The sequence below is a fragment of the Nomascus leucogenys genome, chromosome 18 (assembly GCF_006542625.1).
Source record: "Nomascus leucogenys isolate Asia chromosome 18, Asia_NLE_v1, whole genome shotgun sequence".
NCBI classification, from domain to species: domain Eukaryota; kingdom Metazoa; phylum Chordata; class Mammalia; order Primates; family Hylobatidae; genus Nomascus; species Nomascus leucogenys.
Window position 1 is genome coordinate 36,314,650 of NC_044398.1, and position 21,468 is coordinate 36,336,117.

General features: G+C 54.0%; 1 protein-coding gene across 1 annotated transcript; it reads right to left on the reverse strand.

Annotated features, from left to right (window-relative positions):
* Nucleotides 1-12,990: 12,990 nt before the first annotated feature.
* On the reverse strand, nucleotides 12,991-20,037 carry GPRIN2 (G protein regulated inducer of neurite outgrowth 2). The gene is made up of 2 exons (XM_030798485.1): nucleotides 19,976-20,037; nucleotides 12,991-14,689 (listed from the first exon to the last, which is right to left on the reverse strand). The coding sequence occupies exon 2, from the start codon at nucleotides 14,681-14,683 to the stop codon at nucleotides 13,307-13,309; it is 1,377 nt and encodes a 458-aa protein (XP_030654345.1). The 5' UTR covers nucleotides 14,684-14,689; nucleotides 19,976-20,037; the 3' UTR covers nucleotides 12,991-13,306.
* Nucleotides 20,038-21,468: the final 1,431 nt, after the last annotated feature.

Sequence of the window (21,468 nt, forward strand, 5' to 3'; positions counted from 1 at the left end):
GGCTCCCACCACAGTTCTCAATCTTCACATTTGTTGGCCGTTGGGATGTCTGCTCTGCCTGAGCTTCAGGAAGACCAGAACAAGGTCTTTTGGCCGGTCTTCCTCAGCACCGGGCACGGCAGAGAGTCGGCCTCAGGCAGTGTTTGCTAGGTGAGTGAATGAATGAATGATACTGTAGTAATGGGCTTCTGCCTCACCTAGGGGTTCTGTTAAAATGCGGACTCTGATTCAGGGGCTCAGAGTGTGCTGAGATTCTGCCTTCCCATCAACTTCCAGGTGGTGCTGAGTCCCTGGGTACATGGAGGAGCAAAGGCATGAACCTTTCCCTGCTCCTGGCAACTGGCTCCATCCTACTCCCTATGGGCTTCATGAACTTGCCTGTGGTTGGGGATACTTCCTGCCCTTATGGGCCCCAGAACCCCCATCTCTTAAAAAGGGAAATTTCCCTGGACATGTCTCAGTTGCTGTCCACCCTGTGAAATGAATCCAGGAAGCTATGGTTAGGTACCCTAGCCCGGTCTGGCCCAAATGCAAGTGTTCTGGCGGTGACCACTTAGCATAGGGTTTGGAGAGTCCCTCTCGGTGATGTGCTAAAGCAACCTATATGGCACCATCTCACCAGCGGGCACCGAGGCAAGCAGGATTCCCAGGAATCACAGATCCGAAGAGAGAAAAAGAACCAGTCCCTGGGCTTGACATGAGACAGAGGAGACCAGAATGGACACATGGCAGCCACTCTCCTATCAAGTTTTCCACATCACCTTCATCCCCTCATTTCAGCCATACCAACAACCCAGAAAGGCAGAGGCAGCAGGCCTCCCATTTGCTTTACAATGGAGGGGACTAAGCCCAGAGAGGTGTGAGCACCTCATTAGCATCATCTAGCAGTGAGTAGGGTAGGCACAATGGTACCTGGCTCTGAATGCCTGGTCTAGGTTCTGTCCCTCACATGGCACTGGATTAAGAGACATCCTGAGACATGCAGGGATACCCTTGGGAGTTTGGAGGAGCTCCAGGCACCATGCATAGCCAATAAATCAGAATAAACAACTAGTCAGGAAAATCAAATGCTTGGATTTTATTATTAAAATACTTTCAAGGCTGATGAAATTGGAAAATGACGAACTGAGACCTGACTCTATTGCTCATCCCCAAGTTAAGAGAGCCAGCTTTCAGCTCACCTGCTGGGCAACTTGACAGAAAGAATGCACACACACACACACACATACACACACACTCACACACATACCTCCCCTCCTAGACCTTCCAAGCAGGGAGTCTCGCCCAAGTAACACATACCCTTTACTCGAATTCTTCCCTTGATTTATCAGGAGAGAATGGTCAGAGCTTAACAGAAAAAAAAGGACCCAGGCTCTTGTGTTCTGAGAGGGGACGGGGTGAGGCTGTCTGTCATGATGACCTTGACCTTTTCCTTCCTGCACCTCCAGATTCCCTCTCCCTTTCTCTAAGAGCAGAGGAGGTGGAACCTAGGGGCCAGGACCCTCCGTTTCAGTCTGTACAAACCACTAATTCCTTGTGTGTCCTTAGGCAAGTCACTCGCCCTGCCTGGTCAATAAAGTCTCCTTCTTTACTGAAAAACACATCAGCTTGCCTCATGTGGATGTCCTGAGACATAAATGACAGATGGGAAATGAGGGGCTTTGTAAGATTTAAAATGCTGTGTCCCTGAGAAGGATGTTGCACTGGCTCAGAGTCAGGATCTGACAAACAGGAGACAAGTGAAACACTGGAATAAAAAAATACTTGTAACTGATATGAAAAAAATAAACATGTTATTAACATACAAAGAGCTCTAACCAATCAACAAGAAAAAATCCTGGGAAATTGATATGAACACAGGCAGATCATAAATGAAGAAATTCAAATGCTTATGAACATATTGGAGAATAATAATAGCTTACATTTACTTGGCCCTTATTTTCAGCCAGGAACTGTGCTAGCACTTTACATGAATGATGCCATTAAATCCTCCAATCCAATGAATAAGGTAAAGACCCATTACCATCCTCATTCTATAGATGAAGAAACTGAGGTCCAGGGAGGTTCAGCAACTTGCCCAGCATCACACAGCTTGAGAGTGCCAGAACAGGAATTCTCACTCACGCAGTCCAGCAGAACACAACCTCACTCACAGGGAACAGATTGCAAATCACAATAAGCAGGAAGACATTGTTTCTTCACTTATCAAATTAGCCAAAATATTAAAGTTCGATTAACAATCAAATATTGGCGTGGGTATGACAAAATATGCATTTTCCTGTATTATTGGTGCAATCTTTCTGGGGAGCAATTTGCCAATGCCCGTAGATATTTTACATGTACCACTTGATGAAAAATCTATCCTACAGATATACTCACACATGAACATAAAACTATACATACAAAGATATCTAGTTTTATATGAGAAAAAGGAACTCTCATTCATTGCTAGTAAGAATACGAAATTGTACAGAGATAGTTTGGCAGTTTCTTATGAAGCTAAACATAGTCTTACAGCAATGTTGTCCTACATAATTAACCAACTGAAGTAAACATATGTCCACATCAAAACCTGCACATGAATATTTATAGTAGTTTTATTCATAATAGCCAAAACCTCAAAGCAACCAAGATGTCCTTCGGTAGATGAATAAACAGCAGTGTGTCCAGACAATAGAACATTTTTCAGCACTAAAAAGAAATGAGTTCTCAAGCTATGAAAAGACATGGAGGAAGCTTAAATCCATATTGCTAGGTGAAAGAAGCCTGTCTGAAAAGGCTACATGCTACATGAAGCCAACTCTATGACATTCAGGAAAACTATAGAGACAGTAAAAAGATCAGTGGTTGTCAGGAGTCCTGGGGAAGTTAAGAGGGGTGAATGGATGGAGCACAGGGGATTTTTAGGTGGTCCAACTATTCTGTATGCTAGTGGAGTGGGAGATACACCACATGGATTTTCAAAACCCAGAGAAGTGTCCAACACAAAGAGTAAACTTTAAACCATGAACTTTAGGAAACAGTAATGTATCAATATTGGTGTATTAATTGTAACAAATGTACCATGTTGTACACTCTGCAAGCTCATAATAGGAGAAAGTGTATGAGAGTGAGAAAGTGTAGGGGAACTCTGTGTTTTCTGCATACTTTTTCTCTTAATCTAAATATCATCTAAGAAATAAATCTATTAAGTTAAAAAAAATGTGAGGTGTAACATAAAGTCCAGAAAAAGAAGGCTGGTTTAATTTTAAAAGGCACTTGTATACTATGCAATACAATATGCCCAGGAAGAAAATAAAGAAAATATTGCTATATGTGGCAGTATTATCTGCAAGACATATCTTAATTTTTTTTTTTTTTTTTTTTTTTTTTTGAGACAGAGTCTTGCTCTGTCCCCCAGGCTGGAGTGCAGTGGCGCGATCTCGGCTCACTGCAAGCTCCGCCTCCCAGGTTCACGCCATTCTCCTGCCTCAGCCTCCCGAGTAACTGGGACTACAGGCGCCCGCCATCATGCCTGGCTAATTTTTTGTATTTTTAGTAGAGACGGGGTTTCACCGTGTTAGCCAGGATGGTCTCGATCTCCTGACCTCGTGATCCGCCCGCCTCGGCCTCCCAAAGTGCTGGGATTACAGGCTTGAGCCACCGCGCCCGGCCTAATTTTTTTTTTTTTGGCAGAGTCTCACTCTGTTGCCCAGGCTGGAATGCAGTGGCACAATCTCAGCTCATTGCAACCACCGCCTCCTGGGTTCAAGTGATTCTCCTGACTGTAGCTGGGATTACAGGCACCCGCCACCACGCCCAGCTAATTTTTGTATTTTTTAGTAGAGACAGGATTTTGCCATGTTGGCCTGGCTAGTCTGGAACTCTTGACCTCAGGTAACCCGCCCACCTCAGCCTCCCAAAGTGCTGGGATTACACACATGAGCCACCGTGCCTGGCCTATCTTAAAGAATTAATGCAGAATAGTATCTAAGTGGGATCTCACTTGTATGGAATATTCAGAGGTCTGGGCTTGTGATTACCAAGGAAGTTTGTGGGAGGCCCATGGAAATTATTAACATCTTCAGTGGTAACCCGCGGGAATTCCAGAGAAGGGCGAGGATCAGACCTTCAGTTTACACAGTATTTGAAATTCCTATCATGAATAAAACAAAAGGCCGAGGTCTGTACTATTTTAAATTCTTATCATAAGTACATATTACTTTCATTTTTGAAAAGACAAACAAAATGACCGCCCTGGAGTCACACAGACTGGAGTGTGAATTCCAGCAGCTGAATTCCAGAGTTTAAATGCAGCAGCCATCTTGGGGGTAAGGACAGCCTTCACTACGCTGTAAAGACAGCAGAGCACAAATATGGAAAGAACCTGAATCCATGTCCACACTGAGCCACACAGGCCACCCAGAAGCCAGTTACCTCCTAAATTCTTCAGTGGGAAGGTGAACATTCTATAATAATTGTTTAGGTAACTTTCAGTTCAAAATTAAGTTACTTGCAGCTGAAAGTGTTCCTAAGGAAGACAGCAGGGCAGAGAGGCCTTGTGTGCATGGAAGGAGAGAGGAATGGGTGTTCAAGATACAGCCACTTCCTTGACCCCCTCCCCAAGAAGAAGGGAAGCCCAGCCCTTTGCTGGTGTCATGGGGCAAAGCCCCAAACTGGGGTTCAGCCTGGGAGGCTACGTTGGTTCTTGGCTTCACCCAGGAAGGAATTCAAGAGCCAGCCAACAGAGTAAAGCAAGTTTATTAGGGTGGAACACTTGAGGCCAGGAGTTCAAGAGCAGCCTGGCCAACATGGTTAAACTCCATCTCTACTAAAAATACAAAAATTAGCCAGGTGTGGTGGTGCACACCTGTAGTCCCAGCAACTCGGGAGGCTGAGGCTGAGGCAGGAGAATCGCTTGACCCAGAGGCTGAGGTTGTAGTGAGCGAGATTGTGCCACTTGCACTCCAGCCTGCAAGACTCCGTCTCAGCAACAACAACAACAACAACAACAACAAAAGATGAAGGCAGACCAAAGGTTTGCACCACCAGATGTGCACAGAGGCTCAGAGGCACAGCTTAGGGGGGAAAGAGAGGAAGGCCTCGTCATCCAGCCCCTCACGAGGATGAGTTGCATCAGGAGTCAAAGCTGTAAGTGGGGCCTGTCTTCCATTCCTAAGGCCGTGGTGTCCCCTGCCTGCGTCCCACCCTTCCCACCTCCTCCATCTCTGTCCTTTCTGGAAGCTTCCACCCTGCTGTCCAGGTTGGCCCGAGCGCCCGAAGAAGGAAAAGGGTGGGGAATGCGCAGGGACGGACCTGTCAGTGAGGGTGGGACTACAGCTCGGGGCCTTGGGAGCCCTCCCCCTCCCCGCCCCACGGCGACTCCTCCCTCCCGAATCCCCGCAGGCTCCAAGGCTCCCGGCTCGGAGCGAGATGCCCATCAGGAGGCGTCGGGTCCTGCCCGGGACCCACGCTAGTCCGGGGACACACACCTAGCCGCAAACCAGACCGCGGGATCAGCCGCAAGCCACCCTCTCCAGCCCCGCCCTGCACCGCAGATCAGGGTAGGAGATTAGAGTAGGAACGCGGGGCGGGGGGTGGGGGCCTATCTGCTCCCAGTCCCTATGACACAGGGACTAAGAGTACCTAAAGCCCTGGGAGAGGAGGAGGAGAGGTCAGGCAGGGACTAGGCGCAAAATTTAATGCAACACTAAGTGATTCGGTAACCAAGATACATAATATTTTAATTACTTTAACGCAGTGTTTTAAAATAAAAACTAATGAGAAAATGATAAAATATCAAAAATCTCAATAAAGCAGCATCCGACTTCCTGCCCAGCTGTCCTACAGTATCCCAGGTGCCAGCCCCCTGTGTCCACACCCCTGTTGGTTCCTGCCCCACCCCTTCCCCCAGCCCAGGAGGCTTCCACCCCTTCAAGAATTGAAATCTTCACAGGAAGCCCTTGCCCCTCTCCCTGAATCCTCCCAACTCTGAAGAGAAAAAATCAAACCAAAGAGTTTTCCTCAAGAGTTGCAGGCTGGGCTTACAAAAGCCACAAAGCTTGTGTACAAAATGACACCCTTGGCCACCATCTCCCAGTCTGCTGACTGCTAAAAATGAGAAGTGAACAGAGAGAAGACCAGGCAGAAGGCTGCAGGAGAGGGGCCAGGTGGGCAGCAACAGGGAACAAATCTGAGTGGAGGGGAGAATTCTACCCCTCCCAGGGTTCCAGCCCCAACAGAGGCTCCCTGCTTGGGCCTTACTCAGGCCTGGGAGGGTGATTTGCTTTGGCTGTGTCCCCACCCAAAATCTCATCTTGAATTGTAATCCCTATAATCCCCATGTGTCAAGGGAGAGATCAGGTGGAGGTGATGGAATCATGGGGGCGGTTCCCTCATGCTGTTCTTGTGATAGTAAGTTCTCACGAGATCTGATGGTTTTATAAGTGTTTGGTAGTTCCTCGGGCATTCATTCTCCTTCCTGCTGCCTTGTGAAGAAGGTGTCTTGCTTCTCCTTCGCTGTCTGCCATGATTGTAAGTTTCCTGAGGCTTCCCCGGCCATGTGGAACTGAGACAATTAAACCTCTTTCCTTTATAAATTACCCAGTCTCGGGCAGTTCTTTATAGCAGCATGAAAACGGACTAATATGGAGGGGTCAAAGACAGAAATCTCCTCCTCGAGTCCCTAGCCTTGGCTCTTAGACCCAAATCCAGATCCTGACAGGAGAGAAGCACACAGGTGGGACAGTGCAGTGTGTCCCCACAGGGGTTCAGGCCACACCCCAACCCAATTACAAGCCATGCAAGAAGATTCTGAAAACATGGATGAGGAGATGGCCTGCCTAACACCAGCAGATGGGTGCCACCCACCTGATGTACCTCTCTAGCAGCCTAGCCAGCCAGCCCCCAACAAGGGCCACCAAATTAGGACTGATGGAGTGCCCTTCCACACTGACCAAAATCCTTCCATTCACCCAGCAGGGCCACTGACGACTGATTTCTCATTCTGGGCAAAAGCAATGGAAACTTGGCACAGCAACCCCAGGGAGACCTCCCTCTGTAAGGAGATGCTCAGATGTTTTGGCTTGTGTCCAAAGAGGGGAAGGACAGGTGGAGAGAAAGGGCCTAGACCCATGTAAATCAGAAATGCCAAGACCCAGACACAGCCACAGCTGGGGGCCTGGTGGGGGGAATGGCCCAGACCGCAAGAAGAGAGACTACTGTATGGAGCCAGAAGGCGAAGGCAAGTAAATCCTTGGCACAAAGCAGGAGGAGGCAGGATCAAGTACAATGGACAGTGGGGAGGCAGACAGGTTCTAAATAACCTGGAACAAAGAGAACATGAAACCACGAAAGAACAGATTAAAGAGAAATGGGGGATGGGGAAGACAGAGCACCCAGGGCAGCGGGTGCAGGACCAGCAGAGGTCCCCCGACTTGTCCCTGGCTGTGCACACACAGAGATGCCGCAGTCCTGGGGCCATATTCACAAGATGCAGAGAAAGCACACTCTGTCTTTTTCTCAGGAAAGCTGCAGGGAAATGAAAAGCTCCAGGCAGGACAGACTGGGCAAGGAGTGCATGGCTAAAAGCGTACACCTTAAAACTCGACACGCTCCCCTGCCCTGAGCCCCAGATGTCAATGGCCATATTCCCACAATTTTCACATTCCTTCCCAATAAAGTAGGGCCATGAAAGGTGAATTTTAGGATATCCACTTGGGGAGCTCATATTTTGGGGCCAGACCTGCCTCCTTGCTGAGCTATCTCGGGCTTGCAGTGGGAGAAGCCAGGCAGGAGTCCTGGAGAGTGACCACACAAGTGAGCAAAGGCGGCATTCACCCAACTCTTGGGACAAGGGAGTCAGAGCCCACCACCCATCACCAATCCTATGGGCCCACGTCACTTTGGTTTCACTTGCTTTTTTTTAGTAAACATCAACTTTCCTCAGGTGTTTTTCTGCTTTATTATTTCCGTGTAACCACAGCAACAGAACTAGCCCCATGTCTCTCAATCAAGGAGGTCCCCAGCCAGCTTTGGAAAGACACCCATCAAAAAGAGTGAGCAAACCTAAAGAAGGGTTCAATAGGGAAGGTACCAGAGGCCGGCTGCAGAGGGGCTCCATTCCCCTGACCCTCAGTCACTTCCCAGAAAGCGCACAGAGGAGCCCAGGTGTGCCAGAAACAGCATTTCATAATACAAGATGGACAGGAAAGAGGCCAAGGGCAGGCAGTTCCCAATCTCCACAAGGGCAAGAAGGTAGAGTCCATACTTCTTTCTTGTATTTTTCTTTTTTTGAAACAGGGTCTGGCTCTGTCATCCAGGCTGGAGCACAGTGGCACTATCTTGGCTCACTGCAACCTCCGCCTCCTGGGCTCAAGCCATCTTCCCACCTCAACCCCCTGAGTAGCTGAGGCTACAGATGCACACCACCATGCCCAGCTAATTTTTGTATTTTTTGTAGAGACAGGATTTCGCCATGTTGCCCAAGCTGGTTTCGAACTCCTGAGCTCAAGAAGTCAGCCCACCTCAGCCTCCCAAAGTGCTGGGATTACAGGCATGAGCCACTGTACCAGGCCGAGTCCACACTTCTAAGCTTGCTGTTGCTCTCAGACTTGCAGACCAACCTATTAAACAGAATTAGGTAAAAGTTGAGAAAGGGAAGTGGCCACCACAGAACCAGTTCTGCTGAGAACGAGGACTCGAGTCAGGCTATGCTACCCTCCTTCTATGGCCATGGGAAAAAGGGGTGTGTGCTATTGGTATGAGAGATCTGGATCTTAACAGATCAGACTTAAACTAATTTGCCCATGATGACCATGTGGATTTGGAGGGACTTGGGAATCTCACAGACCTAAGGGATGTCCCAGCGATATGTCCTGGGCTTCATACCAGCCCTGCCCTGCCTGACAAGCTGGATGAAAACCGATAGAGGACTAGTCATAGCTTCAGATGGCAAAACCAGGCCAGCCAGAATGAAAAAGGAGAAGGAATTTAACATGGGCAAATGCCAAGCTCTGCATTTAATTAACCAAGGCTGCTTGGCGTGAACAAAACTGAGACAGAGCAATGCATGGAGAAAAGGGCTGGGCATTCATGGGCCACAGGCTCGGCATGACATGGATGCAAATGTCAGTGGGTGCACCCCCAGATGCCTGTGACTCCCTCTGGTGGTTTCTGTGCACAACTTCCCCCAAAATAGGCCCTACAACTCCAGGCAGAGACCTACCCTGGGGCTCCTAGAGCTTCCTAGCCTGCGCACCAGAGAGCAGAAGTGCCTGGAGGCTACATCTTCACCCCTGGGTAGTCCTTACTCTGAGGTGGGACTGCACCCAGGGCTCCCCTTTAGGGTCTGGCTTGGACTGAAATCACACCCTGCCTTGCCTTCTGTCCCTCCCTTAACTTGCTCTCCCCTCCCTAATAACTCCAGCATCCTCATCTCAGCAGAAGCTTCTGGGGAACCCAGCCCAAGATGAGTGAGTGGTGAGGGCTAGGGTAGCCCTCCTCAATGCACTCTGGGAACTACATTTTCAGAGGCCCCAGCCAGAGGGCCAAGTCCCAGGCAGGGTGCAAAGCTGTGGGCGAGGAACGTGGAAAGAGGCTCTGAACAAGGGACTTTTAAGGAAGTGGGATGTGAGCTGTGATCACAGCCAAGCTGGCAGGGTAAGAGGTGGCCCCTGAATGTGGCTATGAGAGGGGTGCCCAACACTACCAGCCTGTGTGCTGAGCACTAACTCAGTGCCAGGCACTACTTGGCTTACTCTATTTAATCTCCACACCAACCATGTGAAGGAGGCACCATTGTCATCCCCATCTTACAGATGAGGAAGACCATCAAGGCTTGTAACTTGCCCAAGATCACATGGCTATAGGTGTGGATCCTATAAATCCAGATTCAAACTCCAGCTTTAGCCCACTAAGCTACGGTGGCCAACCCCAGCCCAAAGTGTGGGGACTTGCATGTAGAAGACCCCTTCAGCCCTTGTAAAGTTAGGATCTAGCATGTCTAGGGGGACAGAGACCCAATCCAGGTGACACAGGAGGTAAGATCACAGTGGAACAGGCCATCCCTACTTTTCCACCACCACCAGCACTGTGACCTCAGACCAGCTCTACTCTACCACTTTCTTGTGACAGTGATGGCAGCCTGGGGCCAGACAAGGGATGCACGTCTTGTGTCCTGGACACAAGACAGGCAGGTCCAGAGGGGACAAGCTCCATGAAGAGAGGCTTCAGCTTTCGGGGGTCCTGAATGCCACGGAAAGACAGCAGGTGGGCAGAAGCAGGGAGCCCCTGGAGCAGACAGAGGGGGGATTCCTGCTGAGGCAAGGGGCTCTAGGACTCTAGGGTTTATGCCCCAAAGAACAGAATTTACCAGGACAAAATAAACAAGACCAGCCAGGACCGATGCCCCATCCCTCCCGGGGTCTGGCAAAGCTCTGACCTTCAAATTTGTATCTGTTTTGAATTCAAAGCCAAACAAACACATCAACAGTGAACTCCAGCACCTCCCAGAGCAGAGCCTGAAAGGGACCCAGAAAGTCTGGCCAGAAATCTAGAGTCCAAGGGGAGGAGATCTGTAAACTAAACCACCAGCCATGCCCTGGGGCCCTAAACCACTGCAGGCATCAGGCCTGTCCCAGGAGAGGGCACAGCAAGGGGGGTTGGGAGGGGTCTCCAGTTCCAATCAGAAATGAGGCTGCAGTCACTTCAGGTAGACCCGTCAGCAGCAGCTGTGCAACCGGGCTAGGGAGACAAGGATTGTGGTTTAGCCAGGAGAGTGGTCTGGGGCCCCAACCAAGACACAGGTGTTGGATTCCAGCACCACTCTGCAAATATTCATCTCAGTGACGATGAGGTGAGTGGGACCTTGGCTGAGCCCAGCCCGGCCTGCCATCCTGGCAAGCCAGGGCAGCATGGAAGCAGCACAGAGTGGCAACCAGCCAGCGTGAATACATGAGAATCTGCACGTGACAGAGAAGAAAGTCTCTTCATGAAGTAGGTTTCACTGGTCCCAGCCAAACCCTGTGACATGTGGCCCTTTCTGCACCTGCTGAACATGCCATTCACCTTGTTCCAGGTAGTGGCCTCACCCTCCTCTTTCTCAAACTGGAAACCTCAGCATCCTGAAGTGCCTCCTCCCCAAATCCACTGTACACGTGTGCCTGTGTATGAGTGTGTGTACACATGTATGAACCCAGCCCCCAGCTGCCCACTCCATTGCCCCTAAACAGGCCCCTCCTTGGTGTCACCCGGCACATCTCCACTGGAAGCCAAATGGATATTTCTAAACTGAAATCTGGTCCCACCCCAGAACCCCTTCCACAGTTCCCCTAAAGTTCCTTTCCTCATTTACATCAGGATCTTCACAATGGGGACCCCTGGTTACCTCCCAACCCAACAAACACCCCAAATGAGCTGCCACTGCAGAAACTCATCATGGCCCGGGCAGGACAGGCAAATCCAAGTATCTGACCAGGCTGTTCCATCTGCCAGGCAGGTCCTGCCCTCTCTCCACCCACCTGTCTAACCCCTGCGTCCTCAAGACCCTACTTAGCTGTGGCCCTGTGTGAAAGGTCCCTCCCCATGTACCCACAGCCATTTGTTCTCTCTCATGTGGCCCCAACAGGCTGGGGTTCCTGGAGACTCCATGGGGAGCCAGGCATGAAGATGGCATATACCCATGTGTCACTCCCCAGAACGTGGGCTGCCTGCCCTGGCACCATACACAAAGGGACTGACAGCCCCAGAATCCCAAGGGGTGCACCCATGCATATGGGAAAGGCATGTTTACAGGTGAGAATGGTCCATCGTTGGGCTTCGGGAGGCATCTGACCTGATGCACACCTTTCTCACTTTGTCCTTGTGGCCTGTTGAAATGCCACTCCTGCTTTACAAATTCACCAACTGTTGCATGAGTCATTTCCACCTCAATGAGTACCAGGTCCTTGAGGATGGGGAAAAGTAAGCCGCCACTTTGGGGGTCCTGGGCTCCTAGGTGCAGAAGAGGCTCCAGAAACAGGCCAGGTCATGGGCCATGACCCCACATTAGCCCTCTGGTCTCTCACAAGGGTGGATTGGGGGGCTGTGTCCCAGGAGCTTAGGATCTTCAAGATAAAGACCCAGGACAAGAACACAAGCCCACTCCCATTCTTCACAGGCCTTGAGAAATCTTTGGGCAATGAAGTCAGACTGTGCCAAACCCCCATGTTTCTGTCTCTCCAAGGCCCCTGGCCCCCACCGCCTAGCCTAGGTCAGGTCGTGTGGGCAAGCGAAACCCCACAGCCTCACAGCCCCTACCCCAGGGCCAGGGCAAAGCTCCTTCCCTGTCCCCCTCCATTCCTGCCCTCCCTCCTTCCACGAACTGCACCAGCTGGGGAGAAATCCTTCAGCCGACAGAATGAGGTGAAAATAGTGCAATTTTAGGCTTTGCAACTGATTTTAGGGCAGATGGCCACCCATTCTCCCATTCCTCAGGCCAGCCTCTGACACAATGACCCTGGAAGCCTGGCAGCCCTCCGTGATGGTCAGCATCCTCCCCTGCCATCCCCAACCCACACCATGAGCTCAGCCAGGGCAGGGACAGCCTCTGTCTCATTCACCACAGAATCCACAGAACCCAGCACAGAGTATGGGCTCAGTAAATTCTCCTCATATATGACTGCACTGACTGGACTGGACACATGCTACAGGGAAACACCCCAGGCTCAGCCAGCCCTGGCTTTGAATCTCAGTCCCACCTCTTCAAGCTGTCCAGTGTGGGGCACATCGGCTACAGCCTTGCCAAATGTCTGTCATTTCATCTGTAAACCAGGATGAAGAGGTGAAGACAGGACAGGCACAGTATGTGGCACACAGGAGGCCTCTGATAACATCAGTCCCCTTCCCTAAAGACCCGGGCAGTCCCTGTCATTGGGGCCTCACATTTCATGTCGAGAATTCACTATTTCTCAGCACTGCTTTCAAATAAAGCCACCAAGAGTCTGATGAGGCAACATGGCAGAGTTCTGAGGGTGGAGTGAACAAAAGGTCATTTTTTACAGAAAACTCAGGATCTCCCCTCTGCACAGTGCTAAAGCCCTGTCTCAAATTTCAGAGCCCAGAAGGTGCAGAGATGTGGCCCTTGGAAATCAAGCCCTTAAGAAAACAGTGCAGCTGCGTGGGGCAGGAAGCCCCAGGCTGCAGTCCTGCGGTCTGGAGGCAGCCGATTTTCAGGTGAGAGATGTGCCCAGCTGCCAGTGGGTCCAGGGGGCACGGAGCCCCCACCGTCCCTGGCCCAGGTCTAGGACCAAGTCAGTGGACCCAGGCCAGCTCCAAGGGCTACAGCTCCTCACTCAGGGGCCTCGCTGGAGCAGCCGCAGCAGCTGGGGCGCCGCAGGGACTGCATGACAGCCCGCAGCGGCCCCCTCCGGCCCTCCACAGACAGGCTGTCCTCGCTGGCAGGCGACCGCTGCAGCTGCTCAAACTGCATCTCCAGGTGCTTCTGGATGGCCACACCGAGCACCTCCGGGTCCACCGCAGCTCCGTACACCTCCCATGTCATGCCCTCAGCATCCCATCGCACATCCCGCACAGGGGACGGCGCCTCCTCCAGGCTGGACCCCAGAGTTACCTCTGGGAACACATGCAGGGCCGCAGGCGCTTCCAGGGATGGACTAGTGGCCACAGCCTTGCAGGCCGCCACTGGGGCCGCCTGCACACCAGCATCCTGGGCTGACAGCGGGGATGCCTCTGCAGGGGCCAAGTCATTGGCTGAGGTCATGGTCCACACATCTTTGGTCCTAGAGCCAGGCTCTGGGACTAACCCGGTGGGATCCCAAAGGTGGGCACAGCAATGGGAGTGCCCAGGGAGCCCCCCAGACAACCTACAGTGGATCTTCATCCCATGCCGAGCCTGCAGCCCAGACTCGCTCACTGACGCCACTAGTTTGGGAAAGGCCAGGATCCCTGTGGCAGGTAGGGCATGGCAGCAGCCACCAGCCCCCACCTCCCTCATGCCACAGAGTAGAGCAGCTGGGGGCAGAGCATGGTGGGTGGTGGTAGCCAGCTGTTCAGCGGCTTTGGGCTCAGCCTGGGCACTGCTGCTGTGGGCAGTTGTGTCCCCCAGGTCTAGTGGTGGCACCGACAACTGACTCACCCCCAGCATCCAGGCTGAGTTAGAAGTCCCATTCTCAGGAGCCAGGTCCCTTTCCAGGCCTGCAGGGGCCTGGCCACCCTGGCCAGAAGTACCACCCGGCTGCAGCTGAGCCCTGTGGACAGAGCTGCTGCCAAGGGCTGAGCAGCTGAGACTGGCCTTCCGAGCACCACTGTGTGCCCGCATCTGGGTGCTACGGACCAGGTCCGAGTGGCTCCTCTGCATAGCAGCAGCACTGGGGGCCCGCAGGTGACACAGGTCACTGCCGCCCATGGTGGACACATTGCCCACAGTGCTGCTCCGCCAGTGGCCTCCAGCACTGGGTCGCGCCTCGGGGCCAGAGGCCCGTGCCGGCTCCATGCTCTCAGGTGGGTTCCCCTCTTCCTCTGGGGCCTGGGGTCTGGTGCTGGCCTCGCCCAGCTGGGCCTGCCACACGGTGCTGCTGGCAGTCTTGCGGAGCTCTGGCCTCTGTCCCCGGCCTTCACCCAGCAGGCTGGAAGAGCTCTGGGACAGGGGCTGAAGGCGGGGGCTCAGGGGTGCCCAGGGACCTGGCTCAGGGCGGCTGGAGCTCATGGCTGCCTGCAAGAGAGAGAAAGGGAGGGAGTGGAGTTGAGTTGGGTGGCAGCACCTCAGCCGATTCTACTGTGAGTTCCCACAGTGCTAGGTTCACCAGGGAGCCACCTTCAGTCCCAGCCTGCCTGACTGGTCAGAACCATACGCAAGGCAGTGACAATACACTAGACACTTCAAATCAAGGTCATCTCACATTAGACACAAGGATGACACTGCAAATTATCTCATCATCAGTCTGAAGCAGTTAGAATCTGCCCTAGGGTGTGGTCCTGGAGGCCGCCACTCTATCAGCTCTCGACTCTTTACTGGCTGGTTTGTGTGGGAGGGGAAGGGAGAGGGCCAAGTCTGCTGGGGCTTTGGGGGCGAAACTGCAGCCCTAGGGGGTGGGGCTGTGGGATAACAGCTCTTAGTCAACCAGAACGGAAGCACTATGGCCTCTTAACGGGCACAGCTGGACAGGCCAACACTGGGCTACTTCCTCCTGGGACTGGCATTGTCCAACTCACTGTGAACAGGGTCTCTCCTTGGTACAGAGTGGGAGCTCAGAGAAAGTTCACAGGATGAGGGAGTGATGACTAGAGGACACTGAGACTCACCCTGGGCTTCCACAATCACCCCCATCCTCCTTGGCTTAGCCTTGCTGAGCTGGCATGTCTCTGGGGTTCCCTGACTCCCACCTCTAGCTCCAGGGCCAAGGAGAGGCCCCACGCATCAGCTTTTTCCATGAGGGGACTCATTCAGCATCTGGTCATTGATTCCACAGCATCTCCTGAGCCCCTACTGTGTGCCCAGCTCTAGGGCTAGGGAACATAGGATTCATTCAGACCTTTCTGTACCCCTGGGGATGGTGCAGCAGTGAGATAAGATGCCCACCCAGTACCATCAATCAGACCTACACTGCATGACATTTAACCCCCCCCTTGCCCAGTGTACCTGCGTCCTCATTGTCCCCCACCCTCCCTACCATCACTGTCACTTCCCCCAGCCATCAAGACCACCCTGGACCTGGCAGCTGCAGCCTAGAGCCAGTTCTGGCCCTTTCCACCTCAGCGTCTCCTCCTGGGGCCACATTCCTGACCCTCTAGCCAGGCAGCCTTCATCCCTGACTGAGCATTGGGCCTGCATGGAACAGTCTGGCCAACTGTCAGCCTCCCTACCAGCCTGAAGTTGGCAAAGCCTGGCCTGTGGCCTGCTCCCCTCTGGCTGTCCAACACCCAGCACTGACCTGATGTGTCATGGGCACTCAGAGAATTATCTGCTGTGTGCCTGACCAAGAGAACAAGCAAATACAAGAACACACCCACAGAGGAGGGCACTGAGTGCCAAAAATGGGGTCTGAGGGAGGGCACCACCAAGGCAGGAGAGCTCACGTTGGGTGAGAGATGAGAAAAGGCTTCCTGGAGGACCAGCCACATAAGTCAGGCCTGGAGTGAGAGAAGCAAGAAGGTGTTCAGGTGGAGAGCGGGGTGGACAGGAGGAAAGAGGTCATGTGTCCAGCGCATATGAGGGGAGCCGTGGGGTCAAAGTGTCTGGGCCACCTCGGCCCTGGCCACAGCAGTGAATTAGGAAGATCACTCTGGGACTCTTTGCCAGGCAGGAGAGGTGGGAGAAACAGGGTGGAGACAGGAGGCAGCAGCTGCATTTGGGCAATCCCAGCCCTGCCCTCCCACTCCAGGCTGATAAAGACTGCCAGGAAACAACCTCCTCGGCCAGGTGAGCAAGGCTACCCGAGAGGAAATTCAGGAAGGGCTGTGGGACTCAGTTTCTGTGTAATTACAAATGTCTTGGCCGCCCATCACTCAGGAGACGGCTGGTGGCTGTTGAGCCACAGTGAGGATGATACTGGTGTTGTAGTCCCTGAGACTCCAGCTCTGCACAACTTCCTGCGATGATGGAAAGATTCTACCTTGTGCTGTCCAATAGGTAGGCACCAATGGCATGTGGGTACCAAGCACTTGGCAGGGGGCTACTGCAACTGAGACACCAAATGTTTAAGTTTTATTTGAATCTAACTGGCCACATGAGGCTAATGGCTACTGTACAGGACTGTGCAGCTCTGAATACAGCCCCAGCCTGGTAAGCATGTCCCATCCCAGCTGCTTCACGGGGCTGCAGCCAGACTTGTCCCTGGGAGGATCAGGAAGAGGAGGAGTAGCCAAGAGAGAATTCTGACCCAGACCCTGCCCTCAATGAGCTCTGAGATGGGCAATAAAGCCCATAACAGCGATGATAATAGTAGCTGCCAGGGCCTGATCACTCGCCAAGGGCCAGGCACGTGCCACATCCTTTGCATACATTGTCTCATGTAACTGTGCACGCAACCTCTTGAGACAGTCATTATCTCCATTCTACAGATAGGAGAATTCCATAAGCTCAGAGAGGCTCAGTGACCCCCAAGGGCACACAGCTGGGGGGCATCTGAGCTCCTCTCCCCTTTGAGCACTGAGCAGGCCTGTGCCTCGCAGCTCTCGCCCTTTTTACTGATCTGGTGTGGCCCTGCCAATCGTGCTCATGACATGCCATGGAACAAGTCACTGAGTGGATCCCCACCTGCCCAACAAGCTTCTTAGCAGCTCCTGAGGCTGCAGTAACGAGGAGGGCAGGAGGTGGTCCTCCTGACTGGGACAGCCGTGGTCACCACCAGCCCCTGGCAGGGAGACAACCACTCAGTTGCAGGTCCAAGACCCCAGGGAGGCCCCATCTGGACATCCACACAGCCTCTAGCCAAACCCCACCACCCTCCCAGGGAGGGGGGCCATAAACAGCCAGGCCAGCAGCCTCTGGCCCCTGAGGAGACAGGTGGAATAAGGTCCTCAGACCCTCACCAAAACCCACTGAGAAGCCATGAGCAATGAGCATCCCACTGTGCCTGTCTCACCAGATGGCTGCCCAGCACCCAGGAATAGTCATCACCCAGAGACCCCCGTGGTGGGCTATGTATCTATTGGTTCCCTTCCCCATTCCCCCTCCACAAGTGGCAGGTGACAAAACTGAGGCCCGGAGCAGCTCAGAAATGTCAAAGAACACACAGCTGAAAGTGGCTAATTCAGAACCCCAATGGAATTGGCCTGGCTAACTACAACCTGGCCTTCCCAGCTGAGAAGGAAGGAAGGGCTCTGAGAGGAGTACTGGGGGAAAGAGGCTTCCACACTGCCTGTCACAGTGCTGTGGACTGGGCCAGAGGAGGGGCCTCCCAGGGAGCCAGGGATGAGGAGGAAGGGGCAGGGCTCTGCTTCCAATGGGGGCTCTTCCCCTTCCTGTGCATGTGCTCACAGGTGGACCCCTAACTTCTTTGAGCCTCAGTTTCTCCAATCTGCAAAACAGAAGTAAATCCCCACCCTGCAGGGTTGTTGTGAAGACTAAATGTGACAGCACATGCACTGTCTGCAACAGTGTTTGTTAACAATAATCGTCTCTTCCCCTCCCATCAAGAGCAGCTTAAGTTCATTGTATAACAAGTATTAGTACTGGGGGCCAGAGAGGCCCTTTTCAGAAGCCATCAAGACACCCCATAAGTTAGCCTCCTCTTGCTTCCCATCCTCGCTACCTTCATCCCATCCTAGGACCAAGTCACCATCAGTGTCCCCAGTCTCCGTATCACCAAACTAGGTTTCCCAGAGCCTATTTTAAATCTTAACCTAGGAGGCTATGCATGCATACAAGTCTAGAGTCTGCACTTTAAATGCCCAGAATGGCACACCCACCCTGCCTTTATAACAACACAGAAGGTTCTGGTTTTGCCCTAACGGGACCCTGGGAAGATCTTTTAGGACAAGATAAAGAACAGGCATACAGAAGTATCCAAGACCTCTAGTATTCTTTGAACAATACCTTAATGTTCTCTCTCCTGCCCCATTTGATGCCGAAGTTGCTATGGTTGTGGCCGATGTCCTGTGGCCAATGCCAGGCTGTCCTGCTGCCTCAGGTTCCACCTGTCAGCATCTGGAAGATCAACCACCTATGTAGCAATCAACCAATGTCATTTTGAGTAAAAGCCCCCAGTTCTCAGACGCTTCCAGACTAGCCCAAACATAGAGACCTTTGAGTCAACTTAGAGAGTTCAGCTCCTGCCATGCTGCCACAGCAGAGGAGCCCAGGCCTTTGGGATATGCCCAGGGGACTACCAAGACCACCACAAGTGGGCTCCATCTCAGACGACACTGTGGCATCCATCTAAGTCCCCTCTTGGTTTTGTTCGTTTGTTTGTTTGTGAGACAGAGTCTCGCTCTGTCTCCCAGGCTGGAGTGCAATGGCTCGGTCTCGGCTCACTGCAACCTCTGCCTCCCGGGTTCATGTGATTCTCTTGTCTTAGTCTCCCGGCAGCTGGGATTACAGGCGTGCACCACGGCACCCAGCTAATTTTTGTATTTTTAGTAGAGATGGGGTTTTCGCCATGTTGGCCAGGCTGGTCTCGAACTCCTGACCTCAGATGATCCACCTGCCTCAGCCTCCCAAAGTGCTGGGATTACAGGCATGAGCCATAGTACCTGGCCTCTTGTTAAGTGGCAAGCGTTTGGATGATGACTTATGTGTCCGGCAAAACCAAAACAGGAAAAGCAAACCTATATGGTCAGGCAGGAAAACTGGTTCTATGTTAAAATACGGACTTTACCTCTCAAGGACCAGGCAGGAATGCACACAGCACAAGCCCCCCATTGCACAGTGGGGATACAGCACTCTCCAGGAGGTGGTTTAAGCCACCCCAGAGTGAACGGGGCCTGATAGGAACACTCAGGACCAACTCTGGGCAACGCAGCAGGCAACATTCCTAAAGGGAGGGTTTGGAGGAGACAAAACCTACCCTTCACAATGAATGTGCCTTAAGGGCTACATGCCCCGGGTCACAAGCTGTGCCAGGAGAGGGTTCTGGGGTAACTGTGGGGTCAGTGGCCCCATGGATGAGGCTCTGCTCACCAGGAAGAGGCCTAGGCGCCCAACAGCCCCTGAGCTTCCTCCCCTGGGGAGGATTTGCCCACACTCCCTGGGGGGCACCCAGGTGGAGAGGTTGCCCCAGCCTAGAAGCAGCCTAGGCGGCCGCTGTGTCCCTACCTGCACGCTCACAAGCACTCATGCCCCAGCCTGGGACACACAGGCCCCTTTGCAGTAACAGCGTCTACCCAGCTGCACTCTGCACGCCAAGCACAGGCCGCCCCTGCTGCGGGGCCAAAGGCCTGAACGCACCGCACCACGCAGCCTCACCCAGAACAGCTCCCCTCCCACCCCTCCTGCACAAAGCCCACCCGGACTTAGGGAGAAGGGGGCTCAATACGGGCCCGAAACGAGGCTACAGACCTTCTCAGGAGCAAAGGCAGCGACTGCAGGCAAATGGGGCTGTGGGCCGGGGTAAGGATGCGGGGCAGGAGGAGCCAAAGGGCAGCAAGGCTGGGGGCGGGGTAGGCGGCGCAGGAGGCTGAGGGAGGGGAAAAGGAAGAAGGGGAGAGGGAGGAGCGATGGCAGCAAGGGTGGAGGCCGAAGGAGACAGGGTCTCGGACAGACCTGTGAAAATGGAAGGATGGGCAGAGGAGACGTGGAAGAGGGAACAGGACAGGACAATGAGAGGCGGAGCGGGGGGAGTGCGATGCGGCCACCGGGGGCTCTGGGCGCTGGACAGGGGCCAGGATGCCGGGGGTCTGAGCGCAGGCAGCGGGGAGGAGTGGGTTCTGGGGCTCAGCAAGGGGGAGGTGCCACCCACCACGCCCCCCGCCCCCACGGGCGCGCGCAGAACCGGCCTCTCACCCTCTCGCCCGCCGGGGCCGCGCAGGCGGGGGAAGCGCTGCTCCTGCGGCCGCCACAGGTGCCAGGTGCCGCGGCCCAAGATGGAGCCGCAGCCGACCTGGCTTGGGCCCGAGACGCCACCCGCCGCCGTCGGCCCGGCCCGCGGGGCCAGCGCCGCGTACAGGGAGGGGCCAGCGGGGCAGCTGGCACCGGGGCGGCGGGAGGGGCGCCGGGCGGAGACCTCGCTCACCTGGGCCCGCCCCACTCTGGAGCCTGCCACCGCCCCGCCGCGCCCGGGATCTGCGTCCGAGCGCCCCCAACCCTCCTTCCCGACCCCTCCTCAGGCCGGGTCCCCACTGTCCTCGGTCTTTTCGGCCCCGCCCGCATCACGACCGCCTGTTCTCCAGGCTGCCCAGCGAACCCCCAAGACTCCCACTTCCCCGACGCAACCCCACAGTCCCGGGTGTATAGGCGCAGCTCCCCACGATCCTCCGGCCCCAGCCCCAGCCCCCCAAGTCCGCCTCTTCGTAGCCCCGCCCCTTCGCTCCAGTTCCCCTTCTGCACCACGCCCCGCATTGAGGTCTCAGCACCGGCGGCTACCCCTTTCCTCTCGTCTTCGCCATCCTAGCCCCGCCTCTCACAATTCTCTGGCTCCCGATCCCGCCCACGAGACCCCTGTCCTATAGGGCCCTTTCGTCTCGGATACCAGGCCTGGTCTCCACTAGCCTCGGACTTTCCAGCCCCAGGTCCCAAATCCTGGACCCACAGTCCCATCCTCTGAGCTCCACCCTCACGGACCCCAAACCTCACTCCAGTCCTTTGAACTCCATGATCCTGGCCCGGCCTGGCCCCCGGAGCCCTCCATCGCCCCTCAAGAGCCCAGCCTGGTAGACTCCTTCCCCAGGGTTGCATCTCCAGCCCCGCCCCTGAAGACCAGTAATCTCACCCTTTCCCCGCCCACGTGCCCCTACCCAGCCCGACTTGAGGCCTTCAGTCTCCCAGCCGCGGACCCCAAAAGCGGGCGAGGGCAGTGACCGTGCGGGGATGAGCCACCTCCACCGGAGCCCGCC

Coding starts and splice junctions, on each gene's coding strand:
- GPRIN2 (XM_030798485.1), bottom strand. CDS start 14,683: ATGAGCTCCAGCCGCCCTGAGCCAGGTCCCTGGGCACCCCTGAGCCCC.